Source organism: Cyprinodon variegatus, unplaced genomic scaffold (assembly GCF_000732505.1).
Source record: "Cyprinodon variegatus isolate N-32 unplaced genomic scaffold, C_variegatus-1.0 Scaffold343, whole genome shotgun sequence".
Classification (NCBI taxonomy): Eukaryota; Metazoa; Chordata; class Actinopteri; order Cyprinodontiformes; family Cyprinodontidae; genus Cyprinodon; species Cyprinodon variegatus.
In genome coordinates this window covers 272,092-283,888 of record NW_015150796.1, presented here as the reverse complement: position 1 = coordinate 283,888, position 11,797 = coordinate 272,092, and the positions used below count along the sequence as shown (strand labels likewise).

The following is an 11,797-nucleotide window of genomic DNA, read 5'->3' as shown; positions in this document are numbered from 1 at the left end:
CATGCCATTAATCGTCAGAATGTACTCTAAAAATGTTATTTTCCTATTCATTGTTGCTCTTTGCTCTTGATTCTTTAAACTGTCCCTACTAAACATGTCTGTAAAACAACACAGTATTTTTCTAAAATTCTAAAAAAAAAAATGAAATTACATAAATGAAGTGTCTAAATAAATGTACATGCCAAAGTAGCAAAATTAGTCAATACATCCAAAGGAACAAAATACAAGACACACAGGTTCACAGGTTCTGAAACAGGTTCTTTTTTGAGCATCCAGATATCTTACAATTCCTATTTTGGTTTTTATTTTGTCCTTGGGCTATGATGTCAAAACTCATGCTTCTTTATCATCCTGAGCTTTAAGCACCTTTATCAACCTCAGCTTTTTCTGCTCCACTCTCACCCTTCCTAACAAACATTTGCTGCATTTAAAAGCTGAAGGTCTTAATTTCAGCTTTGCACATCAAGTTACTTATAATGCATCAAACCTCAATGTTCAATTTCTATACCGAAAATCTCAGAACAAGATTTTGTTCATTGTAACACCTGGATGTATTAAGATCTAACAATCTAATTGCAATAATTAAAATACCCTCTGAGCTGGGAAGTCATAGTGACATAATCTCAGAGGTGATGGCATTCTAGTTTCTTTGTTTATGTGGCCAATATGGACAATGTTAAAACAACACATGACAAAACAAAATCTGTTCTACACTGTATTTTTTGAACATATTAACAGCTTTGTAATACCTAATCTTTCTAACAGCTAAAAGTGTGCGTGAATTATTTAGTGTAACAACTGTTGATGTGAATAGCTGCCATCTTAAATGTGTAAGGTTGGTATGGCTGCATCACCCCAACTCTCTGACTCATAATTACAACTTTTGGGGTATTCAGGTTTACATTTCCTAGTTGGAGGCCAAAGGAAATAGTAACTGATGGGGTGTTCCAGTTGAAATGTGCTACTAGGAGGCTGAAAGTTCCAGCTAGTGAACACTAATAGAGCTACTTAGAGCTGTTGTCCGGCTGTTCAGTGATCATCCTCAACTATCTCAAGTCTTAAAAATCTCTAACAGACTGTATTCTTGGAAAAGCTCTGTATTTAGTGCCATTTTCCCCATTACCTTTCCAGCTTCCCTGTCTCTGTTGAAAAAAGAGAAAATGAAAGGTTCCCACAGCATGATGCTGCCAGCATCATATTTCACTGTAAGTATTGTCTGTTCATAAGAATTTGCCGCAACATATTGTATTGTGCATGTAATCTAAAAAGCTGTTTTCTGTTTACCCTGCATAGACTGTTGCAAATTGCAGAGGAGAATTTTGAAACCACCTTGTATAAAACTTGCATAAGGAACAATAGAGTAAAGAAAGCTTATAATGCACATCAAAGATCACTTTTCTTTATCCCTGTTCTTTATTTCTAATGTTCTTTCCGCTCCACTGTACAATTTTCTGGTTTGTCGATTAACAAAAACATAAAACACATTTGATCTCATGGTTGTAATATGACAAAAAGCGCAAGGGATACAAATTTTTCCAAAGTATTTGCATATATGAGTTCTTCCTTTCCTGAAAGAAATTTAAAGAATCTCACAAGATATAAACCACATTACTCGAATTCTGCGGAAAGGTCCTAGTTATAGATGTATTCTCAGCCTTACAAAATCCCAAATCAGTTCACTATATATAACGATACCAGTATTGGGCGGGGGCCCTGATACTGCACTAAAATAGAATTAGCATTGAGTTTGAAGCTTTATATGGTAGCCCAAAAACTTGTTTTGGATTAGAAAACATTTGAATTGAACCAGAAGAACGGGTCTATGCTTCTGAAAGGGGGGTCATTAGGGCCAATTGTTGGCTTGGCTGCCCAGGCGAGATGTTTTGTCCCCTAAGGGCTAATATTTGTAGCGCTACTAACTGTAGCGCTGCATTGTAGGTTTTTGAGAACTGAAACCTGAGATTTTTCTTTCTTAACATAAAGGGCTTCCTTCAGACCCCTTTCAAACCACCTGTCTTCCTTGTCCAAAATGAACGTTATGGTCATCAAATGTGTGTCCCTTTTCCATAAGGTGCAAGTGGACAGCAGAATCCTGTCCGGAGGAGGTAGCTCTTCTGTGTTGAGCCATGCTTCTTTGGAGAGGTTGTTTGGTTTCTTTTTAACTTTTTTGGAATGACTGTGAAATGGATGACTGAGAATCTTCATCAGCATTGTGTGAACATGTTTTCTGTTTGGCCAGTAGATGGCAGTCTAGGTCTGGTTGGGTTTACCTGTTCTCTCTTTCAGGTGCCATCAGAGATTTTGATTAGAGCTCAGGTTAGACAGTTATCATGGCCACTCTATTTTACAAAAATTCTTATGAAACTGGCTCATTATTGACCTCAAGATGTGAGTTTATTTTCTTGTTTGAAGCAGTGACCATCCAAAGTTTAATTTCCATTCTGATAGCAGGCGAATTTCAGGGCCTCTTCATACTTGATCTAATCCATCCTGTTTAAGTTTTTTTTGTCACAAACGACTGTGTCTAATCAGACCTAGAACATCACAAAATCAATGTCATGTTTCATTGTAGTAATGGATCTGACTAAAACCTAAAGGCCTAAAATGTACATATTGGGATCATCAATCTACAGAAAAGAATCCAAAACTTCTCCTGGTTACTTATATTGTTGTAAACTGATTTCAGAAGACTTTTTTTTTTCCTTGTATACATTTGTGTCAGTATTGGAGGTCAGGAGTAGTTCTCTTTAGCTTTTAGTATTTCATGTAGTGGAACCTCAAACCTCAGTGTCTGTTGCAAAACAAGTTTTGGTCCAGGTATTTGCAGTCAATCTGGTATTTTTTTTTTGACTATCTGCTTCCTCAGGAATTAGCACACAAACATATCAAAGTTCCTCCTCTTGCCACACCCAGGCACCATTGCCACTGCTACCTCCAACGGTATCTCCACACTCTGACACAGTGAAATATTACAGTCAGCCCATATGTTAGAGTTGTTCTATCTAAAACAAACTAAAAGCTACTTATAAATTTCTTTATTGATAAAAAAAAAAACATGATTTGAAAATCTGGGCACATTTGAAGAACTATTCTTAGTTAGTTGAATCCTTTCAAACCTGTAATACACTTCAAAACTATGATTGAATGCCAAATCTGCATCAAGTGTAATATTAATTTCAAAATTTCAGACAGATAGAAAAAAGTGAGCAATTTTGAATTTTCCTGGTGGGTGCTGAATAAGCACAACTGAAGCAATTATACATGAACTACATACACAGTTAATGGAGCAGTGGCGGCATCTACTGCTGATAATAATAACTGCATATCTCACTTAAAAAGTCTGCTGATACTAATGTTTATTAAAATAATGAAAACAGAATGCAAATGAGTCTATATTAAGATGCTTTTTATCCTAGAGTGTATAATTGATATATTTTGTCCATTTGCAACTTACATCTTTAAAATACAAATACCATGCCTAATATGTCAGGAAGAAAAATTACACTACCTCAATAAATCACACAAATGAATGTTAGTTTAATTAGTATTCATTGTAAAGATTCAAGCATCAGTGTACAGCAAAGGCAAAGGGCTGTGGTTGGATTCTGGGTCACTCAGTCATCGTGAAGCGGCTCGGGTCTCAGGGGTCCGTGTTGTCTCTGTACACTTGCAGGTTCTGTTTCTGCAGCATTTCCACACACAGAATCCTTTTTCAGTCACAAAAATAATCAACACAGTTAACTCCTAACATGTATTGTTACCTTTTTTATTCATATTCTAAGGACCGTCTTCCGTTTCGTGGCTGCAAGAGCAAGAAGAGTAATCAGTTTTGTTGTACCACCTTTACTTCCTGTTAAAACCTGACATAAACACACCCGATAGAGGAAGTAGCCCCTGCTTTCAATTCCACCAGGTCCCTGGAGTTCAGCCTGTATGGACACAAAAAGCAACAGGATTTATCTTTCCACTCAAATGATGATGGATTTTGTTGACGTAGAAAAAACGTTTCTCTCCCAGCAGAGGCAAGGGCATATACCCACTTATAAAGTCACTCAAAAACAAACAGTCTCCATATTTCTCATCCACATTTGCACTTTATCTGATTTGTTTGATAGCAAAGAAGGATGTGTTCCCCTTACAGCAGCACTCATTTTTAGACCATAATTACTCTCAGCTTGGAAAATACGACTAATGCAGACAGAGCATTACCGACTCGTGAGCTAAGGACGGGGAAAACGTGTTTAAGTCCACAGCGGAATGAAGCACATGTGTTTCAGTATCAACATCCCCTGCCAGTGCATGCTTTACCTCTAACCAGCTCTAAGTTATTGTCTAAAACTCAAGATCTCTAAATGTCTCTTTTTTGTTCTGAACACATCATATAATGTGTTGCAAGGTAAATAGAGCAGTTTTTTATCTATGGTTGCATTTGGTTTCTGCGTGCAAAACACAACATTTTTATTTTTATTTTAAAGTTGGTATTTGATTTAGCCAATGATCATATTATTAAAAAAGAATAAAAATGAAGTAATGTGAATGGTACGTACGCTCATTACGAGTCCTCTCTCTTTTCTGGATGGATGGAGCTGAGGAACGAGATGCAGAAGAGGGTGCAACTGAAAGGTCTGATCATCACACATGCGCACACACAAACACAGAGAGACAGATGCAGACGCACAAACATCAACAGAGTGGAATGCACAGTTTTGCTCCTGTCTGCGTAGCATTACCGATGCATCTAGTCTACAGTAACATCCGATTGACTGCCAGGGTGTGCTCTTTATGTAGCTTTAACTAGTTTTATTGATTTGAAAGAGACAAGTGATTATGTGAATGCGTATTAGATGGCCATGATTCCTTATTGGTTTAGATTGGTGGATTATTTATGAGTAAAACATGTGACAGCTAAACAAAATGGAATAGCTCTTACATCCCTGTTCATAAAAATAAATTCATACTTGTTGAAAAATCCATTAAATAGCTTATTGAATCTAATTATTTTACTGTCTTTCAATTTTCTCTCAGTGTGAATAAAGAGATGTGGCTAAACCCACTAAAACTAGATGGCCTTAAGGGACATCATTTGCAAAATAAATATATATTTACATTTCAGATGATCAAATCAGATTGAAAAAGATGCACCAAAAAGGTAAAGAAATCTGTCAGAGAAAATGTGTCAGACATTATTAAAAATCCTATAATTGTTATCATAATTTTAAATTACATTTAATAAACTCTGTCAGCATTTGCAATAAAAATCAGAAGGTTTCCTTACACTGTTATTGTAAAGTGAAAATGGTCTGAGGTTGACGTTTAGTGCAGGTTAGATCATAGACCAAATCTATAGTTCTATAGACTAAGAATACTAATTAATACATACTGTAAACAAGTTTTAAAGACACAAGCAACAATTTACTTATGTAAGGTTAGAGATGATGTCGTTGAGGCAAATTAAAGTGAAATAATGATTTTTTAAAAAGGCCTCATCATCCATTGTCTATATAAACGTATTCATATAGAATGTTGAGGAAGCCAGCCCGGTAAATCACAGGGAAACACACCAACACAAAGAAAAAGCAACCAAACACTCACACACTGGCACCTGAGGGTCAATATGGAGCAACTGATACATCAATATATTGATTGTTTTTCCTTTCACTGTGGTAAGTAGCCAAACCAACCCAATAAATAATTAAAAAGTAGAGCATGCAAACTTTACACAAAGTGCAATGTACAAACCTGGGGTCATCTTGGTGCAAGGTTAATTCCTGAGAAAGTGGCTAATTTTTCATGTAACTAAGGCATTTGGCTTTTTTGGAGGTATGGTGAATAAATGGTGTCCAACATGCATAGAACTAACAAAAAATAACAGCGTTTAATTTACAGTCTGTGCATATTAGTACTGTGAATGTTTGCCCATGCGTTCTGCAGCTATACTTTCATACACTACAGAAATATGAGGGACATGAAAACATGCAACTATGTTATGAGCATCAGTAAAATATTATTAATTTCAATGGGTTTAAAAAAGAAGTGCAGGTCCCATATAATTTAATTTTATCTTTTAACCTACCACCCTGTGTGACAAGACAGAGCCCTGTGGTCTAGAATAGTGAAATAAAAACTGCAAATACAGCGCAGTATGCCAAACATCACAAGAAAAGCACATGCAAACCCATAGCCAACAAATTATTTGGTAATTTTGAGGTGAAAGGAAACCAGTTCAGCATAAAAAATATCAACTTACCCTTTTACTATTGTCTTGAAGTCTTAGTTCCTAAAAATGTAAAATTTATCTGATTAATGACAATTATATGTTTTAGAAAAGCAGTTTGCGAAGACGAGAATCCATTATTTGATGTAAAATACCTTTGACTTCTGAACCAGCATCAAGATACAGAGTTCCCCTATGACATCCGATGTCTGAAAAAATATATATGTAAGCTGTTAAAAATAACCCTGATACAACTAAGCTGTTTCAGACTGCACTCACCCAGTACTTCATATCTTCAGAGAGGTATGATGAGCAAACAGTGTCTATCTGTGGAGATGCAGCACAATTGATTATGGAGGGCGGTACCAAAAAAAAAGTTTAGAGAATGCAACAAAGCAAAGTGTACCTGGTGAAGTAGCTGCCTCTGATCTGTTATGGCCTGTTGAAGATTGACTGGCGCACCTTTCATTTCACAATAAAACATAAAGACACACATTTAACATGACTGGAGAGTCTATATCATCCCAGTGTCCATATCCAAAACTGATAGTGTGCTTTTTATCCAGAGAGCTAAACAATTGCATTAGGGGTGTGTGGATCGTGCAGGTGGAATAGCGACAACCAACAATGTTTTTTTCCAGTACGCTTTGACATGATTGCAGTGAAGGTCCATTAGCAGGATAATAGCTGTACTGTCAAATGCAAAGCAGGATAGTGCTCAAATTATACCTGCTTTGATAGAAAGATTGCTTAAAATCAAGGAATAGCATTTTAGATTTTATTCATATAGAGAAAAAAAACACACCACTCGAATGTTGACACTGATGGTAAATCCTAAAATCTTATAGACAAATACAAAGGTCTGATTGATAGGTTATGATAAAGTGTCAGTCTACATCTGTGCTCGCTTCAGTCATTGTTTTACTTTATGTCAGTGTCCGTGTTGTCTTGTTTGTTTGTTTGTTTGTTTAGATAGATAGATAGATAGATAGATAGATAGACAGACAGACAGACAGACAGACAGACAGACAGACAGACAGACAGACAGACAGACAGACAGACAGATAGATAGATAGATAGATAGANAGATAGATAGATAGATAGATAGATAGATAGATAGATAGATAGATAGATAGATAGATAGATAGATAGATAGATACTGACAAATTTCCAAACTGTATAAACATTAAATTGTAATACTTTGAATCTCATATACATTGTGGCAACCAGAAATTTAAATAAATGCAAAAACATAGTTGTTGCATCTAATAATAAATACAAATATATGTCAACCTACTGGTACAGGCAGGTATGGTGAGGATGAACAGGACTGCCAGGGTGAGGGGACCCATAGCGCTGCTGCTGATGCTGTGCAGACTGCTGAGGGCTCCGCGCTGCTCGGGTTGGCTCTGGCTCTTGAAAGTCTTCATCTCCTTCTCTGAGTGGCCCTTCTTTTACTCTTGTGTTTTTTTTCCCTCCCACTTCAAGCTCTTCTGACACTTTATGCTTGGCGTCAGACAATTATGAAGCCTCGCGCGCCCCGCACCCTCCATTGAGGGACGTGGCTGCGTCATTGGGAAGGACCCCGCGCGCGTGTTCAATTATGAGGCAGGAACTGCAAGCAGGATGAAATGCTTATGGAAACTATGAGCAATGCGGTAATGAAGGAAAAATATTGAGTAAATAAGAAGTAGGAAGCAGTAAGAGAAGTTTAACCAAAAGTTCAAACATTGTTTTGTTTCCACTTTGGCACTGGCAGTTTATGGGATGTCGTTTGTTAAGTTACTTTGTCAAATAATTGCAGCAGTATTTCGGTCATTTTGCCTTAAATAAGATAAAACAATATCTCAAATTTATAAAACATTTAATTAACAAGTTAAATATTTATTATACAAAGTAAATATTTAACATGCTAATCAAACATTTGTTTAGCAAGGTAAATATTTAGCAATAAACTAAAATAAATATTAAGATTGCAAACTAAATGTTAAGCTTTCAGTTAGCCTAAATATTAATTTCCAAACCAAAGGTTTAAGTTCAGTTTAAATATTGATTCTGTAAACTAAATATTTATTTTTTAAATTAAACCTTTAGTTTTTAAAAAGATATTTCTTGTGAAATAGATATTTATTTCAGACACTGAATATATAGTTTGGAAATGTAATATTTACAAATGTATGTATAATATGGTAATTGTATGACTTTTAATATGACCCCATTTTACCCTCATTCTACCAAAGAATAAGATCTTAGTCTCGTTGCCCCACTGGGCTTCAGCTGCATTTCACTAAATGATATTTGGTAAATATTGTATTATTTATTTTGTCCAATTTTACAGCTCCTTATATCAGAAACGTAGAGATACTGTGGCAAACGTAAGTTTCTAATTTTGTATAATAATTTTTCCATGAAAATCACAATTTTTACATAAGAGTGTTATTTAAAAAAATATGTATATTTTGATGGCAAAACTCAAGGTCAATGTAATAATAAGAAATTGTCATTTGCTCCAATATGTTAAAAATGACAAAGGAGCTTCAATAAAAAAAAAAAAGAAAAACACTCACAAAGTGAAAGAAACATAATTTTTGCTACAATATAACTTTAGAGCATTAAAGGAATAGTACACCCAAAACATGATTAGCCTTCATTTTCTACTCACCCCCATGCTGAACAACACTTTCGCACTTTCATCTGGTTTGGTCTGCCGCGGTTTCCGTAGACTCGTGAACGCGCTTTTAGGAAATCCTATACACTACTGTTTAGGCTCTAAAACATTCTAAATGACTTCGTTTCAAGTAAATTATGGACGCTACCCACTCAGGACACTTGGAATACATTGGACGAGCAGTATGGAGGAATATTGACACGTTTTTTGTGGACTTTTATGGACCTTTCTGCCTCGGGCACCATAGACCTCCATTATTTGAATGTCAGCAGAAAGCAAGAAGCCTCCCAGATCTCCAGATGCATTTGAGATATCAAAAAAGTACTCCAGAGTGTTGTTCAGCATGGGGGTGAGTAGAAAATGAAGGCTAATCATGTTTTGGGTGTACTATTCCTTTAATGTTGATACAGGCACTTACATTATTTAAGTTTTTTTATCTTACCTTATTCACTTTTTTTTAGCTTTATCTTTTAACTTTTCTAATAGCTTTTTAACTTTCCGGTTAGCTTCTTACCTTTTTGACTTAACTTATTAACTTTTCCCAGCTTAATTTACAATAGGTAACATATTCAATGTATCTAATTGCTCAAATGCAAAAATCTATTGCCATGTAGCAGTATCTTTGCTGATTAGCTAGACCTCACTGACAGGTGTGGGGGACTTCCTTTGTAAGGGTTATGTAAGTGATCAAAACCAGTAACTTGCCCCATAAAAAGTATTAATAAGGGTCAGAATGCTGGTAACTGGACTAATTGGTCCTCTCTAATATTCTTGTTTGCTGAGACAGTGAATTGTTATCCGTAAGCCATAATCATCCCATATAATAAAAAAAGGCTTAAAATGTATATATATGTATATATATTTCTTTGTGTAATCAATCTAAATGATAGTGTCCCAATCTAAAATTGATATTGGAAATCGACCGGATATCAGCCAAAAAAAGAATATCGTAATTTGTCAGTCTGCCTCTCAAATAGCTGATATTAGAAATCATTCATCATATAAAAAGCTCTCCTGATTTCTGGCTGTTCTCGCCATAGCAGATTTTAAAACTTTGAGCATTGCCTCGTGGTTTTGGTTGGCTTAGCAGCTGCAGCAAGGATGTCAAACTGAAGTCCTTGAGAGCCAATATCCTGCAACTTTTAGACATTTCCCTGGTTCCACACATCTAAAGTAAATGGCCTAACTATCCCCTCAGTTGAAGTCAAATCCAGCAAATGGCCCTAATAATTCGATTGATGTTTGTTAAGGCAGGCATGCATCTAGAAGTTGTAGGGTGCTGGCCCTCAAAGACTTTAGTTTGACATTCATGGACTACAGGAAGTAAAGGGGCACTGCTGCCAGAACAAGTAGCACAATCTGGGCTAAAGAGAATGTCTATTTGAAAAGACTTAAACATTTTATATCTTTTCGATAACCCATTTAGTATCGCTTCTATGAAAATATCGATTATTTTTACAATCCTACTCTACAGAAGTGGAATGTGGTCATATTCTCTATAAACATCTCATCATCATGGTAATAAGATGTGTGCTTTCCTAATGTAAGAAGATATTTATTTATTATATTTATTAAATAATGATGAATAACGATTTCTCCAGAAAATTAGATATTATGTTATCCTTTCATTATGCGAGATCCTTTTTTTAAGATAATGGATTCTTATAGCTTATTTGTTTAAAACAAATTATCAATTTCTCAGTGAGGTTACTTGCCAAAAATGGACTCAAGCTAAAAAATGTCAGACCATAGAGAACCCACACTTTACTTCTCTCAATTTCTAACACAGGCTGAAATTGCAGTTTGCCAACCCTTCAGCAGAACCCATGAAACAAACCAACCTATCTGAAGAAGGCTGTATACCAAGTATTCTTTCCCTACAATCATCTCTTTTGTTCTAGTATACCTTCTTACTTTCTTGTATACATAGTTTGGGTATTTGACACAGTGTCTGTAATTTTTCTTAGGTTTTCTTCTGGAAAATCTCTTTCCCTTGAAACTTAGAGAAACTGGTCCTGTCATGATCTTGGTACTGATGACTGGCTCAATAGTTCATTCCATCCACCTGCCTAGCACCTCCCAGTTTCTCATTACTGTTCATCTTTTCCACCTGCTCCTGCCTCTATTTAAGATGTTTGCTCCCAGTCATCAGTGCCAGATTATTCAAGGCTTTAGTGAGAGTTCTCTAGCATACCCTGTGTGTTGTTCTAATTGCCTGATCCTGTCAAGTTCTGCCCTTTTGACCTCTGAGCCTGCTTGTTCCCATTCTGATCTGTTTGCCTGACCTTTCTTCGGACTCCTGCTGGATTCTGCCTGCTTACTACCATGGATCTGTCTCCTCACCTCGACTTGAATTTCCCTTCGGTACCTCTTCGGATCTGTGATCTTCTGGCCTGGACTCCTCTTTACCTGATCGATCCCAGCTTTGGCTTCGCCCTCTGGAAACTCCTGCCTGCTTCTGCTCGTCAGCATATTCAGCAGCCTTCTTTGCTTCAGCTCCTGGAACGCTCTGGGCAGCATCTGCCGCATGCTCTGAGAAATCATCCAGCTGGATTCCCCTCCTTCTGCTGGGCATGGACTGAACTTTAAAACCAGAGATTCTGGCCTTTTCCACCCTAGCTGCTGGGTTGCAGATTCGATGTTTGTCAATAAATGCTTTTATAAATTACATCAGTCTATCTGCCTTAAATTCTGGGTCCAACGTTCTGAGTTCTGACTGGTCCATAGTGCTTTGGGAAGATACAACAAACAAAACAATGCATATTAATCACTGTCAAATTATTTTTTTCTTAGATTCTTTACACTACAGACTTTGAAGGTTGTCCAGTTCTGATACACTCTTATTAGCAATGGAGGACGCCTCTCAAAGATGCTGTACCAAAATATGAGTTACTCCTGACTGGGAACGTCATACT

At 36.4% G+C, this 11,797-nt stretch overlaps 1 protein-coding gene across 2 annotated transcripts; it reads right to left on the bottom strand.

Annotated features, from left to right (window-relative positions):
- Positions 1-3,438: 3,438 nt before the first annotated feature.
- Positions 3,439-7,697, bottom strand: nmu (neuromedin U). 2 transcript variants are annotated; one of them, XM_015385553.1, is made up of 9 exons: positions 7,512-7,697; positions 6,621-6,676; positions 6,494-6,541; positions 6,370-6,423; positions 6,248-6,277; positions 4,548-4,586; positions 3,876-3,929; positions 3,762-3,802; positions 3,439-3,682 (listed from the first exon to the last, which is right to left on the bottom strand). In XM_015385553.1, the coding sequence occupies exons 1-8, from the start codon at positions 7,642-7,644 to the stop codon at positions 3,767-3,769; spliced, it is 450 nt and encodes a 149-aa protein (XP_015241039.1). In that variant the 5' UTR covers positions 7,645-7,697; the 3' UTR covers positions 3,439-3,682; positions 3,762-3,766. The 2 variants fall into 2 exon arrangements, with proteins under 2 accessions (XP_015241039.1, XP_015241040.1); XM_015385554.1 differs by lacking the exon at positions 4,548-4,586.
- Positions 7,698-11,797: the final 4,100 nt, after the last annotated feature.

Coding starts and splice junctions, on each gene's coding strand:
- nmu (XM_015385553.1), bottom strand. CDS start 7,644: ATGAAGACTTTCAAGAGCCAGAGCCAACCCGAGCAGCGCGGAGCCCTC. Junction 6,278..6,369: donor TGCTGGTTCAGAAGTCAAAG/GTATTTTACATC, acceptor TTACATTTTTAG/GAACTAAGACTTCAAGACAA. Junction 3,930..4,547: donor AGAGAGGACTCGTAATGAGC/GTACGTACCATT, acceptor GTGTCCATACAG/GCTGAACTCCAGGGACCTGG.